We start from the raw sequence: 23328 nt of genomic DNA, 5'->3' as shown, positions 1-23328 counted from the left end.
TTTGATAAATTTGGATTCTTTTTGTTGGGAATAAAACAAAAAATATATAAAATAGGAATAAGCATTTTTCATTTTTGTTCTATTTTTTATTTTATTTTATTTTATTACAAAATCATTTCAAGTGTCTAGATTTAGTTAGCTTTTGATCATTAATTTCGAATTAGATTTTTAAAAAAATTATCTTTGAATATTTATTTGGCTAAAGAATTTTTATTGTATTTTAGAAATTTAATTTTCAAATATTTACTGACTAGTGTACTTGGCCGCGCTTCGCGCAGTTATGAAAAGAATTAAAATAAAGTTACATACTAATATCAATAATTACTTTAATAAAAGGAATTTTTTATTAATCACATAATTTCATAGAAGAGAAGCTATGCAAAATATTTAGGTTAAATATGAAATTCATTAAGAAATCAATATATGTGAACTTCGAAAAGTTAAATATTAAAAATAAATTTCATAGAGAAAAAGAGAAGGTAATATTAGAACTACTGAAATGTAAACTTGAGATGTGATATTTTTTTCTTTTTTATTTGGGATCTTTTTAAGTATAATTTATATATATTTATGTAAACTTGAGATATGGTCGTTCTTTTATGCTTCTTTGTAATCTTTTTACTTATATTCTTAGTATAATTTTTCAACAATGTGTAACTCAGATTGCCATTAATAGTTATTATCCATGACTATATCGTTAGCCAACACTATTTTTAATAATTATCCACAATTACTATTACTTGTCGTTGTCATCACCGAATCATCACATGTTTTAATTATTTTTATTGTACAATATTAGACTAATTTAATATTTGATTAATAACTTTTTAATAATTAAATTTTAAAGAAAAAAAGTTTACATATTTAAATAATGAAAAATAACAATCTTAATTAGTTAGATTCCATATCTTAATATATTATTATTATAAAAGTGAGAGATGAATTTACCTGAACAAATAAAAAAAAATTGAAGAGTGTTATCATTATAATATAATCAAATTATCTAAGAATTACATAGAGGTCTAAAGAGAATAAATTAAATATTTTTTTAAAAAAAAACTCAGGATTTATATCTTCACGAACACAAACAAATAATATTAAGTGTATGATTTCAACAAAGAAAGAGTTGTAATTATATTAGACATATCAAATTAAGAATGTCTAACCATTTTCATTATAGATATATCTCCTATAATCTGCAAAATATGATTAAATAAGTTTAAAAAATTATCTAGCAAAAGAAAAAAAAAAGAATAAGGAGAAAATTGTGTTTAATCATAGATCCTCCTACACATATAATCATTTTGACAAAACATAAATAACTCAAAAGAAATAATATAATAGAAACATTACTTCTTAAGCACGTAAAAAAATAAAGGCTAATCAAAATATATAGCTCAAAATCCATTAATCTCCACATCTGGATGATTTCATTCCATCCTATATACAAGAGTCAAAAAATAATAACAAATAGATTATTAGTCCTAAAATGAATCTCAAAGATAACAAAACAAAATAATTTATCTAGAAGAAACAAAAATATGCTTTGACATATTAGCCTTACTTGCTAATTAAAAGTAATATATGAATCATATTTGGAAAAGATAATGCACCTCAAAGCTTACAAATATTGTAACATGTCTGCCACTAATTGTCTAACCAAAGATGACTACAGAGTAACACACAATTTTAGTGTGATTTTATAGTGTTAATATAACCTTCCACACTAAATAATTAGAGGTTATGAATATGAAAGACTTGAGAGGTTATGAATATGAAAGGTTTGGGAGTTATGAATATTAATAATACTAATTCAAGAATAGAATTTATATAATTGAAGAGGTATAAATTAAGAAAATGATTTTGTAAGAAAAAAATAATTGAAAGAAATAAGAAAAAATGTCAAGAAAAAGAGAAAGAAAAAAAATATGAGTGGAGGCCATAGAGAGGTGTCACATCACCTTCTCTATGTTCCTCCTTTATATATAATATATATAGATTTGAAAGAAAAAAACACGTAAGAAAATTTGAGTCAGTTTTATCACATTAAAAATAGAGTAAATTTTAGGTTTAGCAAACATAAAAATCATATTTGTATGTTATAACTATAGTTTGTATAATTGCGCTCCTTATCAAACTTTATATTTTATATGGCTATTAATCTGTATATGTCGGTATACATATATATAAAAAATATATGTATTTGGGTCTATTTGTATATTTTAGTATACAAATGGGTCCTGCATTTGTATATTTTGGTATACAAAAGGGTCCTGCATTTGTATATTTCGGTCTATTTGTATATTTTGGTATACAAATGGGTCATGCATGTAACACCTCGCTATTTGAAAGAACTAGAAAAAATTAGAATTTGGAAGAAATCATTTTTGGAAATAATCAAATTTGGAAAGTTTGACAAAATTAAGCTAAGGATGAGTTTTTGGTCAACTTCAAACGACCATAACTCCTAGCTCAGGATAAGTTAGGTGTGCTACAAGATACGGTAGGAAAGATCTTTGAATTATGTTTCCAACGCTGCGAAGTTTGCTCAATTTAGTGTTCGTATGAGGAAGATATGCTCATTTGAAGTTGGGTTGTCTAGATAAGGAAAGTCAAAACGAGAATTTTTTAAGGGTATTATGGTCTTTTCACTACCCAGATAATTAAATTCGTTTTTGGTAATTAAGTTGGGATCTCAACTAATGGGATTCAGTTTACGCTATTAAAATTAAGTTAGGGTTTTGAGAGAAGAGAAAAGAAGAGGAGAAAAGAGAAGAAGAAGCAAGGAATCGCTAAGTTCTTAAAGAATTGCTTGTGGATTTCGCCAAGGGTTGATCCCTACGAGGTATGTGAGAACACATATTATTGAGTTAGTTCACCCACGCGCCAATCATGATTCAATTCAGCGTAATTGTGTTCTTAAAAGAAAAGATTATGAGTTCTTGATGAAATTTGTTTAAGTTTTGTTTGAATATTGATTATGAGTTTTGGAGGAGTTCTTGGGAGTAATTTGGTGAGATTTAAGGTTGTTTTGGAGTGGGTACTTGTATACTTTGGTTGTGTATTGGATTCTAAGCGTTTGAGAAAGAAACTAATTGAATTTAGAGGGTTTAGCATTGAAAAACGAGCAAAAAAATTCGTCAAAAACCTGAGGATGGGGCTGGGGTGCCGCGCCACTCAAAGCTCCCCAAATGAATCTCTGAAGTTTGGGCTCTGGGGAGCCGCGCCAGCAAGTGCGCCCCAACCCAGCTTCTGAAGTTTGCTCTCTGGCGCCCCGCGCCACTCAGAGCGCCAGGGACGCCAGGTCATCTACCCTTTCCCACTCTTTTTCGTTTGAGTTTCCTAGCAACGTACCTAAGTTTTCTAGTTGATTTCTACACTCTAAGGTACGTCTAAACATCATGAAATCATCCATAAACATGAGATCATGAGCCTTGAATCCATAATCCAATTCAAGGGAAGTTAAGAGTCAAGTCAAGAGAAGTTCATAGAGTATTCCAAAAGTTTTTTACAAATGGTTTAACTTTGTTTTAAGGCTTGAGTTTTGAGTTGAGTAAGGAGTAATAGTTAAGTTCATTTCAGAATAACAGGAACTAAGTATTCCCAAGAGTTTAAAATGTTTCACATTTAAACAAGAATGGAAACACCGATTTTCAAGAGAGCTTTTAAGCTAGTTTTTGAGTAATTACCTCAAACCACAAAAAGAGTGTTGTTTTAAAACATATGAGCTGAGTATATTTTCGGAGTTTAGTATTAAGCACTGATATGGGGACGAGTTCATAATAATTCAAGTCTTCATAAACCATGTAGCCATCATGGGTAGAAAGGGTCATACTTTTTAGATGACACCTTAATGCTTTTTAGCATAGACTAGTGGATACACTTAGTTAAGGCGTTCTATATCACGGCAAGTTATATGACAGTTCTGGCAGAGTGGGCAAGACGTTGTATCATCACATTAGCTCATAGTGATGGTTGTCGATGGGAAAAATCAATATACTTATAATGTCGAATCATGATCAACTAGGAGAGAAATAAAGCATTGGGTCGAACTCTTATTTGGTGTCAAGGTAATAGCTATGAATAGTCATCGACTTCCGGGAAAGAGTAGAAGGTTAGAGAAACTCCCACATAATTATATTACTTTATGATATGAGTAAATTGAGTTATTATTTCGGTTTAAATGTTTTATATCAACTACACCTTTACTGTTGTTTTATTTTGCATTTGAGTTGAGTAAAGCCAAGATAAATGTTCTTTTCAAATTCATTTCAAGCTTATGTCATGTTTAGTTTTCCCCTCGCATGCTCATACATTCAATGTACTGATGCCATTTGGCCTGCATCTTTTCATGATGCAGATACAGGTAATCAGAATGAACATCCAGCGCGACGTTGATCCAGTTGAGCACTCAGAGTCAGTTGGTGAGCCTCCTTGCTTTTCGGAGGACCCATTTTTACATTGTTTTCAGTATTTCAGTTGTTAGGATGATCGAGCGTTTTGTCCCGACATTCCTCATTGTTTTAGAGGCTTTCATAGACGGATAGTTATAGTTCTCTAGTATGTCCATTTTAGTTGTTTATGTTAAGACAGTAAGTTGTCATTTTGGCTAGTCGAATGTTCTTTTAAGATATTCCAAGTTATTGCATCAGTTATCTTTTGAGGTTGTTCCTTATTATTTAAGTCTTAGTGTTTTTGGATCAAATGTACTTTTAGAAAAGGCTCATTTATGCCATCGAACTTTTAGAAAATGTACATTTGATCCAAAAACACCAATAGAAAAGTGTTAAACCATGTTTGGTGTGTAAAAAATGGTTTTGCAAAACCGGAGTTAAAAAAATAGGCATGGATGAGCCTTTTCTTTAACAGCAATGGCATAAATGAGCCAAACTTTTTAACGGATGGCATAAATGAGCCTTTTCTAAAAGTTCGATGGCAAATAAAATAAACTATGGCTATAACATTTAATTTGAATTAATAATTTGTTATTTCAAACAATTTTCCTTAAAAAATATATGTGGACTGAGAGTAATCTTAGTTTAACATTAATTAAAACATATATGAATCAATAGTATAACAAAGGACAATATAACCCTTTTCCATATACTAATTATTTCATAATTAATTATTATGTTATTTAATTTTGATACTTGTTTGATTTATGAAATGTTGTGAATTAATAATTAAGATATGAAAATTGAGTTTGCCTTGACAATGATATGTGTTAGATGTCAAACACATCTAAGAGGTATTTTGAAACGTGACAAACACATCGCACTTGATATTCATGAATGAAAGAGAGAAAGGGAAGGGGAATAGAAAAAAATTAAGCATAATCATTTAATATGCTACGAAAAGTTATATTACTACTATCTAATTGGTCCCCAAAATTAACCATTATATTAATCTACTTCCTATTATTAATGTTCCAATATTTTACCCACTTTCTTAAAAAGAAAATTTTAATTATTCCCTACACAATCCAATATCATAGAATCATCATACAGAAAGTGCATAGACCCATCTTAAACTTTAAAAAAAATTCAAAAATTTTCAAGAAATTTTAAGTTTATGTACATTTATTCCTTCCCATACAACAAAACTTGAGTGTCTTATGTTAATATAAATATACATACAAAATGAGACACCTAAAATTTTAACAAAGTAAACATTAGTAGTAGTACTTTATCTTAATTATATATTTCAAACCAAACAAATGTCTAATACATGACATTGAAAAGCAAATTTAATTATTTTATTTTTTAGAGAAGTGTTTAGGTGACTTTGTTGGTCTGTTAAATCTGCATTGCTGGCAATAACCATAATCTTATTTTCTGACACATAGTTCTGGATCAACCTTCCCTGATGGGGGTTAATGTTTTGTGGGAGTCACAACTTGATTACCACATTCGCCATAGTGACTGGTTGGATGTATCAAGTCTCGTAGAGGCAATCCCATCATATGCATTAACCAGTGAAAGCCTCAGTGTCAGTTTGGATGGTGTACGCTCTTCATCTGTTGACGAATATCTTCAGAAACCTCATGACTGTGGCAGTTACATATATTCTCTTGAAGAGGTGGATGCTGTTTGCATGAATGTACCGAGTGTCCGTAACAATAACAACGTCTCAGTCACAAACAAATTAATTCAGATTGATCGATCTATATATGTTGAAGTAGCAAAATTAATTGATTATTTAGGTTGTGATGGAGTGGTAAGTACTCCTTCATCATTATTCAGAGATCTCGAGTTCCATTCCCAAGAATGTTAAGCATTGCATCCAAACCTAGTTGTGGTGGAGTGGTGATTAAGTACTCCTCCATCATTATTTAGAGATCTCGAGTTCTATCCCTAGGAATGAAATTGTTGTTGATAGAGTTTTTCCCGTACAACTCTAGATTAATCATAACTATGTAAGTTTCATACCACTTGAGTTATTATGACAAGTTATTTGATCCAATTACAACATCTTAACCTAAGCAAATTCTGAACACATCGGATTATGACTCTTTATTAATTCGACCTATTCAGATCCACCCAAGTTTAACTCGCCCCAGTCATTCACCACCTACTAATTATCTAAATCATAAAAAACTTAAAGTTTTCAAAAATAAATAAATAGAGAGTAGTAGATTAAGTTGAAAATTTTACCTATATCTTCAGCATATTTGTTCAAAACACACCATTTGTTCTCCAAATACTTAACATTTTTTGCACCAATAGGCATTGCCTCATGTCCTTGTCCTGTAATATCCATTGGAAATTTAGGTTTTCCATCATACCTAAAAATACCCCAATGACGTTCAAAACTTCCTGGTAAAATACTTTTTTCATTTTCATCTGTTAAACTAAATAAATAATATTCAATAAATCCAGGGTATAATGGTGTCCCTTTTTTTGTAGCCATTTTCTTAAAAAATCCACTATAAAATCTTTTGGCTAATGTAACATTTCCATATAAATCTCCATCTGTTGGCCAACCAATTTCACCAACAATTATTTTCACACCTGAACAACTAGCTTTTTTCAACGATACAACTAATGTATCCAAATTCGCATCGAACATATTAGTGTATGATATTCCATTGTCACGTACGGCCTTTGTTTGACCATCAAAAAATGCGAATTCTATTGGGAAATGTTTGTTTTCGTGGAGACTTAAGAAAGGATAAATATTTACGAGGAAAGGTGCGGTGTTGTCTTTAAAGAAACTACAAATTTTTTGCATTAGGTCCCTTATGTCCGATCGGAAATCTCCTTGTGATGGACCCGAATTACCGGATTCGTAAACGTCGGCGTTTTGTGGGATTGTAGCTTTGATTTTGTCACCAAGGCCAGCTGAATTTAGGGCTTTTTGTACATTTTGTAAAGCTGGAAATGTTGATTTCAAAAATGAACCATTGTATGATTTCAAAAATGGTTCATTTCCAACTGCCACAAACCTTCAAGAAAAAAAAAGAAATAATCAAAATTTGTGACGTAGCTAAATACATAAATATACCCTTTAACTTATCCAAAATAGTTATCGCTTTAGAAAATCATGAAAACATAATACATAAATATATTCTTTAACTTGACTTCAACTGCCCTCCAACTTTGAGTGTGCACAAATAGACACTTAAACTTATACAAAATTGAACCATTAGACACACATGTCTTACGTGGCATAATACACGTAGTACGCCACATAGAACACAAAATTGTCATGTAGGATATTACGTAAGCAGAATATGCCTATTTGTTCAATTTTATACAATTTTTTAAGTGTCTTCTTGTACACACCCAAAGTTAGAGGATATAATTGTCTGTTGTAAGTCAAGTTAAAGAGCACGTTTATATATTATACCAAATATTGGCATAATACATAAATATACCACTTAACATGATTTCAGCTGGCATCTATACCCTCTAATTTTGGATGTGCATATATAGACACTTAAACCTATACAAAATTAAATACACACACGTCCTACGTTTTTTCTCAAATCTAAGAATAAAGAGATAGGAAAATGCATGGTGGTACTTACTTGATATCAACACCTCCATTATACAAATGTGTACTAACATTATTTTTCACCCATTCCTTAGCAAAATCATAATCATCAGCAAATTTTGCCAATTGATTATTTGGTATTCCAAGCATGACTTCAATTCCAGTACCAGCAAAGTACTTAACAGTCCAATGATCAGAATCAAATAATTTAACTTTATCAATCTTGTTATCTTTAAGCATTTGAACAATTGTTGAAGGGGGCAATGTTTGTGCAGCTTGTGTACCCCAATTAACACCAAGACCATATGCAAAACTAGTCGATAGCGCTAAGCAACATGCCCATATCAACAACAACTTAATATGAGCCATTGCTAGTGCTAATCCACTAGCTACCTTCTATATACCTTGATTATATTCAATACGATAATATATGTTCTTAAAAAATATGGTGATTTTTTTAAGGAGAAATGTGAATGAATTAAGCATGAGACAATTTTATTTCAAAATATGAATGTATGAGCTAATGTTAAGGAGAGAAGAAAACGGACAAACACTAATTATTTGTTTTCTTTTTTCTTTGGTTTTCCTACAAGTTTTCAAATTATGGAAGGGAGGAGTTTATGCTGTTGTTTGTTATACTAATTTAACTTTTATGTGTGTTGACGATATATATAATTTGTTTTTATGTCATCAAGTCAAGGTAATGATATATATAATGATTATGTGATTTAAAAAAAAATTGTAATATAGTAAATTAAAGTAATAGTTTATTATAATTATATAGTTGGGTGAATCAAACTCTACCTTTAACTTTGAATAATAGACGACATTCTTCTCCCCTTATTCTAATTAACTTTCTGAATGTCTATTTTGTCCTTAAATTGTCAATTTTTATCAATTTGTTTTACTTATTTAAAATCCTAATATCATTTTTTTCAAAAAAATAAAATAATCTATGCAATACATGCCCTTTTAGGTTGCTCTTAGTTTGGGCAGCCTACAAGACCTTTACTTTGAGGAGGTCATATGGACAATATCCTTATAATAAATTTCGAAAAAATTAATAATCAGTCTCAAGTCTTGTTCTAATTTGTCACAATCAGTCTCAAACGAAGTGTCAGAAAGTATATATATGCTACTATATAACCTTTTAGTGACAAATGTTTAGTCTTTTCATGTTGAAATGACAATATGGCTTTTTGACCTATAAAAAAACTTCTTGGAGGAAGGGAGACATCGAAGAATTCCAAAAATAAAACAAAATACACTAGTCTTTCATCTTCTTCCCTTAGAATTTCTATGGAAAAAGTCTACTCCTTTGAGCAATATCTATTCTTGTAATCAATCATCGCCTTGGAGGTTTAGCTAAAAGAAAATGAACATGATCGACATTAACCTACTTTTTTTATTTTATAAATTGTATTATTAATTAAAATTAATGACCATATTTTGATAAATAATAACCTTCACCTCGTCCTAAATATTGACGTGGCAAAAGTATATACACTCCTTAGATGCGTGAAAGTAAAGAAAAACTAAATATCAGCTTTTAAATGAAATTTCAAAAGAACATACAATTCATAAAAGACACCAAAAACAATAAAGGCATAGGAGACCCATGCGCCTTACCCCATTCGCCTATAACAGTGTCATCCGACAAAAAGAGGAAGTTGCACTGACACAACGACCTTGTAAGACACATTATGCCGTGCGCTTTACACCACTCTCCTTTACATTCCAAATATTTTTAATTCTTCCCATAAATTAATTCCTCTTTTTCTTTTTATATATATTAACAAAACATAATTAAAATTATGGTTAAATTTTCTTATATTAACCATAAATTATATCATTATTTTTTTTAGTGAAAAAACAACACATGCATTTGTTTTAGTACCCACCTGTTTAAACAGTTGTACTTTGCTCAGCTGTGACACGTACAATATAAGATAGCAATGGCTTTTCAAGAACCAGAAGCAAACAAGAGAGGCTCCAACTCCAACTTCCCAAGAACTGGTAATTTTCCCCCAACCCCACTAATATTTTTGAGTAGCTTTTGAAGTTCTCATTTTTATTTGCAAATGATATCATAAAAGGTCTCAAATTTCTGTCGTTTTTTTGGTATTGGGTGAAGAAAAGAGAATTTTAAGGTTCAAAATGGGGCCTTTTGCATTAGCTTTAGATACAAAGAATTCTTTTGCAGCCTCCTCTTCTGCTACAGGTAATTTACAAGTGAACATTGTAAGTTTTGCTATCGTTTTACTTTTTCTGATTTTTCACCATTTTCTTTGGGTTGTTGTATAAGGAAGTAATGATTTGAGTGTACTGTTATGGAAGAGCCTAATTGTTTGGAGTTTGGACTAATATAAAGGGAAGATTTTTGGGCTTAATTTGTCTTAAACTGACATTTTACAGTGTAGAAATGCTAATTTAGGTGTTTTTTTTGGTGGGTGGATGGGTTGGAGGGATAACAACAACATACCCAGTGGAATACCACAAGTGGGGTTCGGGGAGGGTAGAGTGTATGCATACCTTACCACTACTTCTTGAAGGTAGAGAGGCTGTTTCTGAAAGACCGTGGGAGGGATAATGAATTCCAATTAATTGTTGGGTTAATGTATGATATATTTGGTTTAAGTTTTGATTGAAACTAAAGGTAGGTGCAGCTATAATCATATCCGGAAATTGCAAGGGTAGCTGATATTAGTGATTCTGCTTGTGCATGAATATATGGGAGTGTAGGGTTCCACTGGTCCCCTTTGTGGCTAAGAATGATGAATAAAGTAATTATAATTTTTAAGGGGATTCTAGTTGTTGAACATTGGGATTTCAAGATCCAAATTAGGTCACTAAACCAACTCAATTACTGGATTTAGTATTTATTGGAGTCAGTGTTTTTCGTACTAATATTTCTTGATATTTTAATTTGACAGTCTTGTCGTAATGTTGTTAAATTAAGTGCATGTACTTTAAATTACATATCTGATTGCTAATATGTACTGCTACTTGTTGGTTTTGAACAGACGACACTTACTAGTGATAGTAGTGAAATATTTCTGTTAGTTACATTAAGGAAAGCTTTTTCCTTCAGAAAATACAATTAATCAAGCAAAACTGTTTAGTGTAATGATAGGTCTAGCTTAATGGCTCAATCATTTATGCTCAATAGATTGAATGGTGCTCCTTTTAGAAAGACAAAAGTTTCTTTATATCAATTCTGAATACACTCAACTTTAATTGTTTAATGAGATTAACTAACTAACTACTCTTGAGCTGATGTCTTGAATACTAATGGTCACAAAGCAAGCATGAAATAGAGAGGTAGCAGTGATGGTTTCATTTGTCACCATTTCCATTATTAAAATGTTCTTGTCTCTTTGGCAAATTATACTTAAGAATAAGCTCTAGGTTTCTCGATGAAGGATTAAAGAATAACCATGCATTGCCCCATATTAGGATGTAGATTCATATTGATTCTTCGTCTTGTAGTTTCCGGTTCTTTCTTGAGGATGTGGTTTGATTTTGCAGATGCATCTGGCAGAAAAATGGATAACCTTCAGATGGTACCAAAAAAGTTCTTTGCATCAATCAACAATGAAGAAGAGAAACCATTTGATTTTCTACGGATACTATTTGGTATGTCTGCTGAAATAATAGTAATTAAATGATGATATTGGAGCATTCTTGTCAAGTCGTCATATATCCTGAAGTTGTCGCTCTCTTTATTTTTCGGCTTGCCCACAACCAACCTCCACCTCTAACAAAACACATCCTCCCAAAAAGAGGGAAAAGAAGGAATTAGGAAAGACAAATAAGAAGATCATTTCTTTCTCTCTACACTCTGCAGTTGACAGATAGGAACTCTCTACATCAATCTGGTTTCCCAACTTCCCCTTTCATTTGTTATTTTGATTTCATTTACAAAAGTACTTCAACATTTGTAGGTAGGAATTGAACAGCCACACCACACAGATATTTGAATAGTATAGTCTTTTGTCAAAAAGTCATTTTGACTACTTTTTTGTTATAGAGCTGGTATACCGGGGATTCTTCCAACATTAATAAAATCATTTACCTTATTTTAGAAAATGTTATTGAGTCACTAGTATAAAATGTTCTTGAGTGTCAGCTGAGAATTCAAGTGATAAGCCTGTCAAATGGTAGAATGGTTTTTTCTCTGGAGCAACTTCGTGCTTAAAAGCTTATGATGGCATCATAATTTCTTTTTGACAAGGTTCATTAGTAGTAAAGGCTCAGTACTAAGCTAGTAGTGGGACAGAGTACATCATACAAAGCTGGATAGGTATATGATGCATCATGCTCACTTAGTTCAGGTGGCAAAGGTTGAGGGACTTGACTTAGGTCACAGGTTCAATCCCTTGCCATGCAAACTAAGGTTGGTATTTTAGTGGAGAAGGGTAGAGGGGAAGGCCTATTATCCCCTAGTTTTGAAGAGTGTGGTTGCTCCTAAGGATTAGATTTCTCGGTCATAGAAAGAAGGTGGTATATGATGCATCATCTTTATCTAAAAAAAGAAGTATATGATGCATCATAATTATTTCATACTAGTTGGGCTACAGATATTAATAACATAGAGTTCCCCAACTGCTAAAAGAAAATATTTCAGTTATCAAAACTATCATAGGACAAGAATCTTTTGTTTCGAGGTTTGGCTTTTCTAATTGTGGTTAATTTGTGCAGAGGGTGTGATAGCAGGAGGGACCGCCGGTGTTGTTGTTGAAACAGCTTTATATCCCATTGATACAATAAAGACACGGCTGCAGGCAAGTTAATTGTTTATAACCGAAGTCTATATCAATTATATGAGTGATTCTACCATGTTGAATTGGTATCTTTAGTAGCTTCACAATTCACAATAGGCTCTTTAAGGATTCTTGAGGCTATTAGCTCCTTATGTTGACAGACTGGAACAAAGAGATGAGGAAAGGGTAGATAGATAATTTAGATAGAGTAGAACTTTTGAAGTATTCATAACTACATTTTATTGCGTAGTCCAGTTGACATTCCATTTGCATACAGCTGAGTAGTTATATTCAGGTTTACTGCCATTAAAATAGTTGAATGCAGAGCGCCAGGCCTCTTTTCATTTTAATTACATTATTTTCAGTCTGTTGTTTCCCCCTGAATATTCGAATCATCAGTGCATTGCTTCCCTGTGCAGGTAGCTCGTGGTGGAGGACAAATAGCCTTGAAAGGGTTGTATTCTGGGCTTCTTGGAAATCTTGCTGGAGTCCTACCGTAAGTTGTAGTAACAAAGTACTATTTAATAGTATAGAACTATGTATAACAGTCTCCATGACACCTGCACTTTTGTCAACCGATGCAATTGAAATTCTCTTTTGCAACCATAACTAGCTTTCATTTACTGAGGTGAACAACCCTATTTTCTTGTACGGTTTCTTACCTAAGGGTATTTAATAGCAATTTCTATTGATCCTGTTCTCTCGTGCAGGGCTTCTGCTATTTTTGTTGGTGTTTATGAACCGGCAAAGCAGAAGCTATTGAAGATGTTTCCTGAAAATCTTAGTGCTGTGGCCCATCTTGTGAGAATTTCTCCTCCCATTGTCATGACAGCATTTGATCCTGTTTTCTAGTTATTTTGAATCAAGCTGGTCTTGTTTTCTAGTTTGTGATGTGACATACGACATACACCAATTCATTAATAGAACTTATGTGACTAAAAATCATTTTTAGAACTTTCTAGTGGGTGTTTGATGGAATATACTGTTTCCATAGTCATTATTCCCCACGAAAAAAGAAAAAGTTACCACATGGAGAAGAATTTGAGGACTAAAAGGAACACAACTGTCAGTGTACTAGATGATATGATACATTACGAAACTAAGGTAATTAGCTAGTGGAAATGTATATGCAATGAAATAAGCGAAGAAACATGACATAAATCTTGCAGTCTGTCAAGCACACACTAAATCCTGGTTACTGAACATGATTTCGTATCACCTCATGAATATTATTTATTCCTGTAAATTATACATGCATTTAACTCTATCTGGAATCTTCATAAAGTTGGTTTTCACAGGTCACTATTCTTCAAGTTATGCCTACACATTCTTGTGGTATTTCAAATATAAATGTTCACAAATGAAAGTTGCTTTTGTATCTCAGTATCTGACGTCTGAATTCTGAAGCATGCATATTACTCATTCAATTGTGATTTATGTTTCATAAAAAGAACTGCCAAATTTCATTCAGACTGCTGGTGCTTTAGGAGGCATTGCTGCTTCCTTCGTTCGTGTTCCAACTGAGGTGAATGATTTTTTTTGAGATTTTCAGTTTCCTGAATATCATGATTCTCCTTTTGTTATCATTCTTGATTTTGCCTGTTTAGGATATTCCCTTTGTTAATCTATTGATTGCATTTGGTTTCTTGACACTACAGGTCATTAAGCAGCGAATGCAAACTAGGCAATTTGCTTCGGCTCCTGATGCTGTTCGCTTAATAGTCTCAAAAGAAGGTTTTAAAGGTCTTTATGCGGTATGCTTGTTCTTTAATGTCACATATCTAGTTCATTACAATTTTTGGGTATTACTGATTCAGTTTTCTGCAAATGATAGCTGGGTGCAACTTTCACATGATAGATATAACATTGGTTTATTTTATCATAATATGGGGATTTTGTAGGGATATGGGCCATTTCTACTTCGAGATTTACCATTTGACGCCATCCAGTTCTGTATCTATGAGCAGCTGCGGATAGGTTATAAGCTGGCTGTAAGTATCCTTCTTTCCAAGATGTTGAGAGCAACTTTTCAATATTATATGAAACTTACCCATTTCTCTGTTGAATAATTATGTGTGATAGAACATCATTCGCATGTAGTCTAAATTTTGATGTACAGCTAAAGAAAATAAGAAAAGGTTTTTGCATAAACTGGTATATTCATACTTGAACAGAAATTCTCTGAGCTCGTTTCTTCTTGTCTTTCCTCCTTGCATGCTTGACTTCTCACTTCAGTAGCATCAAAAGTTCATGGAATAGTGTTTGAACTAACAAACATGAGGACGTTAAATTTGCTTATTTGCTTTTCCACTTCCATCATGGATGGAGATGATCAGATGCTTTACTGTTTGATTGAAAAAGGTATGGCACTAGTCTTGAATACTAAGATTGATATCAGAGCTGCCTTATGTACCTCTTACCAGGCAAAAAGGGAATTGAATGATCCAGAGAATGCAGTTATCGGTGCTTTTGCTGGTAAACCACCTTCATAGTCCTATTACATGTCCATCCATTGGTAGTCCTTGATAAGGCATGCTGTTTTTTTATTTTAATAATTCAGCTGCTGACTAGAGGGTGTCACTTGCTCTTTCATTTAAGCTTGAAGTATCAAGAAATGTAGGCTCAAGTAAAGATAAGTTGTACATTGCACAATTAAGAGGGTGTTTAAACCAACTAATTGCCCAGTACTGACTCAAATCACATAATGACCTCTACAATTTTGTCTTCCTCCTTTGGATTAATAAATTGGAGTGGGAAATGATAAAGCATGTCCTAACTTCAAGAACAAAACAAGCATTTGCCATCTATTCTTGTTTGAATTTCTCTAGATTCAGAACCTATGGATTTTAAGAAGTAGAAAACTGAACTGCAGGGTTCTTTAATCAGACTCTTGAAGAGTTGTAGAGTGATCCATCAATATGGAAATCCTTTGGGCCAATCTGGAATCTCCTCAAAAGAGCTGTCAGTTATAAATTACCCTACCAGCGCTGGAACACATCAATGAAATTTATTCATTACTGATTTTTTTTTGCTACGGGGGGATTTGGGACACAAATGGTACCTATTAAAAGTTATGCATCAAAGTGTTCTTTGAGTTATGAAGAAAAGACTGTTGAATTGCCATTTCAGTGAATGAATACGCAATGTTGAGCGACGATTGACATGATTATATGACTAAAAGTAATTGCTGTGTGGGAAACGCAAATTACTGAAATTCTGTTTGTTTAGCCTGTCTAGATTTATAACTTTTCATGTTGCTGCAGTAAATATATGATTTTCCTGCGTCTGCATGTACATAATGAACCCCTTCTCTAAAGCTATCAATGGCTACCGTTACTTCTTGCAGGTGCTCTAACTGGAGCTATAACTACTCCTCTTGATGTCATTAAGACGAGATTAATGACTCAGGTACTTGCTTGCTTCACATGGTACTCAAATTCTCTGTGTCTCCTAGTCTCTTCATCCAATGCATGTATGGCTATTACAAAATGACACTTACATAAATGGCAAGACTACCTTTTCATTTAATTTAGGTAATGAATTCTAGTCTTGTTCCTCTGCAGGGTTCTGCCAATCAATACAAAGGCATTGTTGATTGTGTGAAGACTATTGTTGCAGAAGAAGGGCCTCCAGCACTTCTAAAGGTAAATGGATCCCACAATTCCTTTTAGACTGCAGTACTAGGACCCAAACCTGAGTTCTTTTATCCTGGAGACTCTCTTTTCTTGGTTTGTCTATTTCTCTTTTATGGAAAATCAAATGGATGATGAAAGAGCTTAGCATCCCCATCCCACCTTTCACCATTTTGGTATCCTGGGATTATGACGGGTGCAAATATTAAAAGAGAGCCATGCCCCAAAATTACGCTGAATTCTGGTCCTTTACTTCCCTAATCACTAATTGTTTATAACTCCATGCTGCATAACCAGGCCCGATTTTGATGGGACCCTAATATAGTCATAAACTGATACCACACATTTTCCTCATCTTCTGTGCATATAAGTAAATATCATGTACTTTGTCTATCTTCTCCTAACATAGATGTGTCATCCTAAATATTGCATCAAATAGAAGCTGCTAAGGACTTGCAACAAGGAATATTTCCACGTTTCTCCCACATCTACTGAGTTTCTTTCTTCTTTTGTTTTTTCTGACTTGCAATAAATATGTAGGTGTACCATTTGAATCTGAAACTTATCAGTCAGTCTGATACATGCTTGTTTACCTCTGTTTGTTTGGAATTAAATTTCATTATAGGGTATCGGGCCAAGAGTGCTTTGGATAGGCATTGGAGGATCAATATTCTTTGGTGTTCTTGAGAGAACAAAGCGATACCTTGCACAAAATCGTCCTGATAATGCAACCTCAAAGAAGGATTAGTTTCTATGGTTTTCTTGTGACTAGCTGCATGGTATGGTTAAAATTGAATCTAGTTACTATTCAGTATTACCGCCATTTGCAGAAAAGTCGACTATGCTAGAAAGTAAGTATCCATAGAGTTATAAAGAGATCAGCTGTCCTTGGAATTAATGTACAAATAACAAAGAGAAGTAGCATCTCTGGTGATAAAGGCCCTGTTGTGGCCAAGGGAATTTTGGATGATGGAAGAGTTCATCTATTTCTTCAACAATATGTTTATTCTCATGCTCATGCATATCATTTATTTCTACTTCCTTTTCTTCAGTGAGCTGAACTCCCTCTTTTTCTGCTCTTTGCTTTTGAATTATTGGGTTAGACAAGTTGTGGTAGCTCTAGAATTTATAATTGTGCTTTCTCTTCTAAGTTTTAACCTTAAATTATGTATCTTTACAAGAGGCAAATCAACCTGCAGATAAACTTTTTGATGTTAACCATGTCTTCAAATCAAAAAGAACAAATGATGCCTACCTTCTTTTTGAACCTCCTTAGATTCGTAGTTTAGGCTACACATCCTTTTTATCCTATTTTCTATTATTCCCTATCATTTCAGAAAATTACAAAAATCCCTCTTTCGGATACATAAACTATCATCCCAAGATTTCCCCCCTTTTTTCACGTCTAAAATCACTCCACGATATCACCAATTATCTCAATCACTTTATTCTTGAACTTCAAATCTATTTTCTTTCTGATTTATCAATTACAAGTTATTGAAGGGATAGTTCTTCTTTATCTTCTTTTTCATCCAATTTTTTTTTTCACTTCATCAGGTATCTCTTTTCTTTTTTTTTACTTTTAGTTTTTTCATCTACAAATTTAGTCGAAGAAGGATGGATCTTCAACTTCAAAATTGATTGTGGAAAAAATGCCCAAAAATAGGGGGAAAAGGTCAAGTTGCAGGTATATGTGATTTTATGTGGATTCAAACTTATTTTTAACTTTTTATGTGGTATAAGAGTGAGAGTATTATTTATTAATATAATTTTTTTAAAGTTACTAAAATATGCGAGATAGTAAATGAAAATGGTTCAATAAAAAATAATCAATTTCTCACATGTTACCCAATTGATCTCAAAAAAATATTTTTTTTAAGTCATTATCTATTAAATCAATACAATTTAATGAAAAAATGAATTTATTTTTAGTATCAAACTTAACTAAAAAAATAAAATATTATAAAAATTATGCGATATGGGTACATGCGGGACAGATTGAAAATGAAAAAATTGTTATGCTGGGCAGGGCGGATAAATTTTTTTACAGGTTAATCTCAACCCGCACCACCCCATTTGGCTCCTAAAGGAGCATCATCTCTGTGATAGAAAACTATGTTTGGGAGGGATAGAACAAACACTATGAGAATTGAGAAGAGTAGCCCTAAACAGATGAATAATACTTCTTCTTTTCTGATACAAACACTAATTGGACATAACAACTGAACTGATAAGAAATAACAATTAAGAAGAAGAAGAAGATAGACAACTTCACATAAAAATGTAAATCAGATATATTATCGAAATTATTTTCTCTTCTTCGTTGAATCACATCTTGTTTAGCTACGACAAATTACCTTTAACAAAAGCTTTATAGCTTCAACGTAATATTTAACACCTTATACATGCATTATCCTTTCTTCTAATACACTCTATCAAATGACCCCTAAATGTAAATGGTCACATCATGAAATAAAGACAACTAGCTACTAAGATTTCTGAGAAGATAATAAGTTGGATCACCTCAGGCAACTCACAAAAATAAACAACTCCCATCCACGTACTTAAATTGCTTATCAACAAAAGAATATTGTACAACATTGAACATCTCCTCTAATGTACATTTCTCTTTTAAACAACAACACTTCACTTAGTTTTACCAGGCTTCAGCTCAGTTGGAAAAGTAAGTTGGGCAAATGAACAAATAAAATGATGCCAAAATTTGCAGATCATCAACTCATCACACCTAATCACCTCTTGTGTCTTCAAGAATTCAGGCTGCTTCCTACAAAAGCTAAATTTGGTGGACAAAAACTCAAAACTGAATACCGATTGTAAGAGGCCTCATGTTGAGTCTCTTATTACATCAGTGGAAGGTAACCTCCTCCATGACCTTTCCTCAAGACAAGAGGCCCAGCACTGTCAGGGACTTTATCGAATGCTTTATTGCACGCATTAATCACATCGGTAAATCCTGTTGCGATGGTAGCCAGTTGGTATCGCAACCTCAAGTCCCTAGTCCTTCTCAACAAACATCTGAATGATCTCCCGAGATATTTCGCCCAATCAGCTGGGAGCCCTCCCCCGGTCAACCACATAGAAAATTGTGACTGATCCCCCCTTGCAGCCACTTCAGCCCTGTAAAATCTAGCAAGTTCAAGAAGCATTGAGGGTTGAAGGGGGAGCACAGAAACAAACTCAGCCATAAACCGTTCAATGAGCTCTGGTCTTAGCATTTGATTCCAAAGTACTGGAGCCCATTCACCTGGCTGGTTAAGACCATAAGCTTCAGCAACAATTAGTGCTTCTTGGAAACGGGTTTGTTCGACCAAGGCCCTCCGTGCATTAGTTTCAGAGAGATAGATGAAGTGCAAGTCTGGCATCCGAATCTGAAGATAGAGAAGTAATGCCTGAGCACAACTTTGGCGTGTTTTGCTCCCAGCATCAATTGAAGAGTAAACTTCAGCAGCTTCAATGAAGTACCCCATGGAAGCCAAGAGCTCATCAGTCTGATCCTTGTCAGAACGGAGGGACCACTCCTTACAAGATTGGTGTGCTCGTGACTCCAAAAGAGAAGCAGTCTCATTTTTCATATCAAAGCGGCTATAAACCTAAGGGGAAATAAAGAGGTGCATGTTATTTACTCTCAAAAAGGTGCATTTTTTCTGCTTTGAGGAAATGATAACATTTTTTGGTAGAAAAATCAAATTGTATCAAGGGGGAGGATAAAACATCTATTAACATGAAATTGCACAAGTACAAACCATGGCAAATGCATCGAGATCATTGGGATTAAATTGCTTGAGTAATGTGAGAACAGCCATTCTGAATCCTCTTACTTCCTCGTCAGCATCGTTGGCATCAACAGCAGCTGAAAACTTCTGAAGAAGAAGATCGAGCTGACCATTTTCAATAAGGATACCAAGAATAAAATTAAGTGCATGGAAGTTCCCCACTCCAGTTACCAAGCGAGCTAAACATGGAAAATCACCCTCAGATACATATGCCTCCACCTTTTTGAATGAAAGATCTACAAGAACATCAACTCCATCGAGGCATGCCGAGGACTTGTAGAAATGGTGTGACAAAATGAGAAGCTCAACCTGAAGAACAATTTTTGCAGAGAGAGGATGTGACTTCAATTAGGCTGTAATACTAAAAACCAAAGAGCAAATAGCTCCCACATTACCAACTTTCTGTTGACATTCAAACACTAACTTAGTAAGTCCATGGTTTACAGAACAGGGCATTCATGATGCTGACAAATGGGAGATCATCTAAACGAGGATACACTTACTTCACAGGCATGTGGTATTCCTTGACAAGTGGCAACTAAACGCAGTAAAGCATGGCCAATTTCTGGTTCAGAGGGGCAAAGCTCAGCCCACTTCAAGAAATCAGAAAATCTCCACAATAAAGGAGCAGGTCCCTCCTCTTTTTGAGATTCCATGTAACCTCCACGATGTGCTGCTAGCAAACCCTGCGATGAGATAACATTTGTAAATACAGAGAACATCATAAACAACCTGAACCGCATACTTTTCATATAGACAATAGCTTCGTTACTGGACAAGCCCTGATGTAACTTAGCAAATTTCTACAAACACTCAAATTTGATGCCACCATAATATTCAGGGATTTTATTTTGAGTCTATCCACATGCTCCTGGGGGAATCAAGGACAAAATAAAATGTACCTTCAAAAATGATTCCGCAAGAATTTGAGCAATACTAGCTGCAGGCATACAATGTGATTGAACTAAGAGCTTTGCTTCTTCAAAAGAGTCTTGCGCTTTTAGAGAAAGCAATTGTAAGAGTTCAATGGGAGGCTTCTCAAATGCTTCTGAAAATGAAAGACCCAAAACGTTTGCTGCCTTCACAACTGATATTATTCACCTGCAAAGGCCACGTCCCCTACCTTCAGTTAGGAGTAATGCAAAACTTTCCAGTACCTGAAGTGAAACTAGATATTAATTTTCTTTTCTTTCTCGTGTTGCAAAGAATCAAGGACAACTGAAATTTCAAATGATGAAAGGTAAATCAAAGTGTCAAAGTAGAAGTCTGATCATGAATAACAACATAACCCAAGTCTAGCCCATTTTTATGTTGGTGAAGCACTAGTTGAAAGAATGTCAAATTAAACATTACATGTTGATAAGCACTTTAAGTGCTGAAATTATTTTTAAAACATGCAGTTAGGTATTTGGTTTACAGTGCTGAAACTAATAATAAGCACTTGATGTGTTCGGTAAAGAAGTGTTGATAAGCTCTTCTTTTGATAAAATGACCAAAATATCCTTAATATTTTTACAAAACATTATAGATTTAAAAGTATCTTTGAAAGAAAAAAGACAAATGAGGATATGAAACAGAAAGGATGTTAAAGGTTTTGTTTTGGGAAAAGGCATTTTGATAACTACAAAAAAATATTAAGGATAACATAGTAAAAATCTTGGTCAAACTAAAAGTGCTTATTAGCTAAAAATACACAAGTTAGGGTGACCAACTTATGGGTTTTGGATGATTTTGACTTGTATGAACTTTGAATGTTACCAACACGTAGATAAGCCAGTTTGACATGAGATGACCATATAATATTCCTATATCCTCCTCCCCCCCCCCCCCTTCTCCTTCCACCCACCTCCTTACGCTCCCACTACCAAGCCTTCCAGTTTTCGTGTTAAACTGAATGCATCTCCAGCCCTGGAGCCTCAGAGCAATTGGTTGGAAAGCTAAACCAGGAAAATAAATGCCTAAGTGTTGTATAGTGTTTCGAATTGTCAATGCAGAAATGATTGGGGAAAGAGTGATATGAAGGATAGTCAAATATATATTTTTGTCAACCTAAATGACCTGGAACAAAAGAAAAAAGAGGAGATAAAACCAAATGATTACCTGGAGAGGATCAATCACGTGTTGATTAGGGAAAAGATCGTATGACTGCATAACAGAACGAAGTTCACCATCAAGCACCAATATCGATGCTTTGTTGTTTGGGGTGGCAATTGCAGCAAGCTTTAGGGAAGCATCAACAAGTTTAAATTCAGATAGTATGCAACCTGGAGATAATTTATGTTGAAGCTGTCGGGACGCCGCAATTTGTCCAAATTCCAGAAGAGAAAGGACAGCCCGTTCTAGCTCTGCAGGTCCAACTCTTTCCTCCCACTTTGAGAAAGTTGCTTCTATTTTAAGGTTTTCATCAGGTACCTGTGAATCCTCCTTCACATTAAAATTAATGGAGCCAGTTTCAGGCTCATTACTTCTGTCCACTGGATCAGCTAAAGACTTTCTTGAGGGCACAAAGCCTTTGGCTCTCCTTTTAACTTTTGCGCTGCCCAAAATGGTACCTGAGCTAGAATCTGACATCTGAGTGGTCTTGAGATGTGATTGGTTACTTTCTCTTGTATCATTCCTCTCTCCAGATTTGTTTCTCACTGAATTAATGTGGTTATCCATTTTAGTAATAATGCTTGCAGTTCGGTCAATAATGTTAGGCCCCTTGCCACTTGCAGGTTCACGACTAGAAAGGGTAAACTCTCCCTCGCTTTTCACTTGAGTTTCTGATTCAACAGCCAATAGCCATGCTCTAGTTTCAATTTCTCTCAAAAGATGCAAAGGACAAACTCTGATACATTTATCCAAGAGTCATATCAAGAGGTATTACAAATGAATATGTCAAATGGGGGAGCTCAGTAAAACACTTACGGGCTGCATTGAGTAATCATTCCACTCAACCATTGTAGAGAAAGCAACAACAGTTCATGAAGCTCTCTGGCTGGGAGATCTTTCTCCGCTGCCTCTGCATGCTTAAGGAAAAATAATCCCACCTACAGATTAAAGGTTCACCGCACCCGGATAAGGAAATTAAATAAGTCTCAATAGCAATCATCAGGTGAAAAAGCATCCAGACAAACACCCCCCCCCCCCCCCCCACCCCCC

At 33.9% G+C, this 23328-nt stretch overlaps 3 protein-coding genes across 4 annotated transcripts in view; 1 reads left to right on the top strand and 2 right to left on the bottom strand.

The window, feature by feature from the left end:
• Positions 1-6606: 6606 nt before the first annotated feature.
• Positions 6607-8379, bottom strand: LOC102578426 (glucan endo-1,3-beta-glucosidase 8-like). Its single transcript, XM_006367352.1, has 2 exons — positions 8030-8379; positions 6607-7444 (listed from the first exon to the last, which is right to left on the bottom strand). The coding sequence occupies exons 1-2, from the start codon at positions 8362-8364 to the stop codon at positions 6607-6609; spliced, it is 1173 nt and encodes a 390-aa protein (XP_006367414.1). The 5' UTR covers positions 8365-8379.
• A 1552-nt stretch (positions 8380-9931) lies between these two features.
• Positions 9932-17481, top strand: LOC102605747 (S-adenosylmethionine carrier 1, chloroplastic/mitochondrial-like). The gene is made up of 13 exons (XM_006367351.2): positions 9932-10011; positions 10130-10216; positions 11524-11631; positions 12697-12779; positions 13178-13254; positions 13469-13559; positions 14230-14283; positions 14417-14512; positions 14660-14749; positions 15182-15233; positions 16105-16166; positions 16322-16402; positions 17016-17481. Exons 1-13 carry the CDS (start codon positions 9951-9953, stop codon positions 17136-17138), a joined length of 1065 nt encoding a protein of 354 aa, XP_006367413.2. The 5' UTR covers positions 9932-9950; the 3' UTR covers positions 17139-17481.
• A 1262-nt stretch (positions 17482-18743) lies between these two features.
• Positions 18744-23328, bottom strand: part of LOC102605407 (uncharacterized) — a 42841-nt gene continuing 38256 nt past the window's right edge. The window contains exons 21-26 of one of the 2 annotated variants that reach the window (XM_015305404.1): positions 23095-23216; positions 22285-23014; positions 21087-21285; positions 20688-20870; positions 20155-20493; positions 18744-20001 (exon numbers count right to left, since the gene is read on the bottom strand). In XM_015305404.1, coding sequence (XP_015160890.1) covers positions 21223-21285; positions 22285-23014; positions 23095-23216 — 915 coding nt within the window. In that variant the 3' untranslated portion in view covers positions 18744-20001; positions 20155-20493; positions 20688-20870; positions 21087-21222. Of the gene's footprint in view, positions 20002-20154; positions 20494-20687; positions 20871-21086; positions 21342-22284; positions 23015-23094; positions 23217-23328 lie in introns of those variants that run through there. The other variant, XM_015305405.1, reaches the window with a different exon arrangement.

Source organism: Solanum tuberosum, unplaced genomic scaffold (genome assembly GCF_000226075.1).
Source record: "Solanum tuberosum cultivar DM 1-3 516 R44 unplaced genomic scaffold, SolTub_3.0 scf00777, whole genome shotgun sequence".
NCBI classification, from domain to species: Eukaryota; Viridiplantae; Streptophyta; class Magnoliopsida; order Solanales; family Solanaceae; genus Solanum; species Solanum tuberosum.
This window is presented reverse-complemented; position numbering and strand designations above follow the sequence as displayed.

What these genes read in the sequence shown, in the direction of transcription:
- LOC102578426 (XM_006367352.1), bottom strand. Translation starts at nt 8,364, where the DNA reads ATGGCTCATATTAAGTTGTTGTTGATATGGGCATGTTGCTTAGCGCTA. An exon ending in AATGGAGGTGTTGATATCAA is followed by an intron (nt 7,445 to 8,029) that starts GTAAGTACCACC and finishes TTTTTCTTGAAG; the next exon opens with GTTTGTGGCAGTTGGAAATG.
- LOC102605747 (XM_006367351.2), top strand. Translation starts at nt 9,951, where the DNA reads ATGGCTTTTCAAGAACCAGAAGCAAACAAGAGAGGCTCCAACTCCAAC. An exon ending in TTTTCTACGGATACTATTTG is followed by an intron (nt 11,632 to 12,696) that starts GTATGTCTGCTG and finishes TAATTTGTGCAG; the next exon opens with AGGGTGTGATAGCAGGAGGG. An exon ending in AATCTTGCTGGAGTCCTACC is followed by an intron (nt 13,255 to 13,468) that starts GTAAGTTGTAGT and finishes TCTCTCGTGCAG; the next exon opens with GGCTTCTGCTATTTTTGTTG.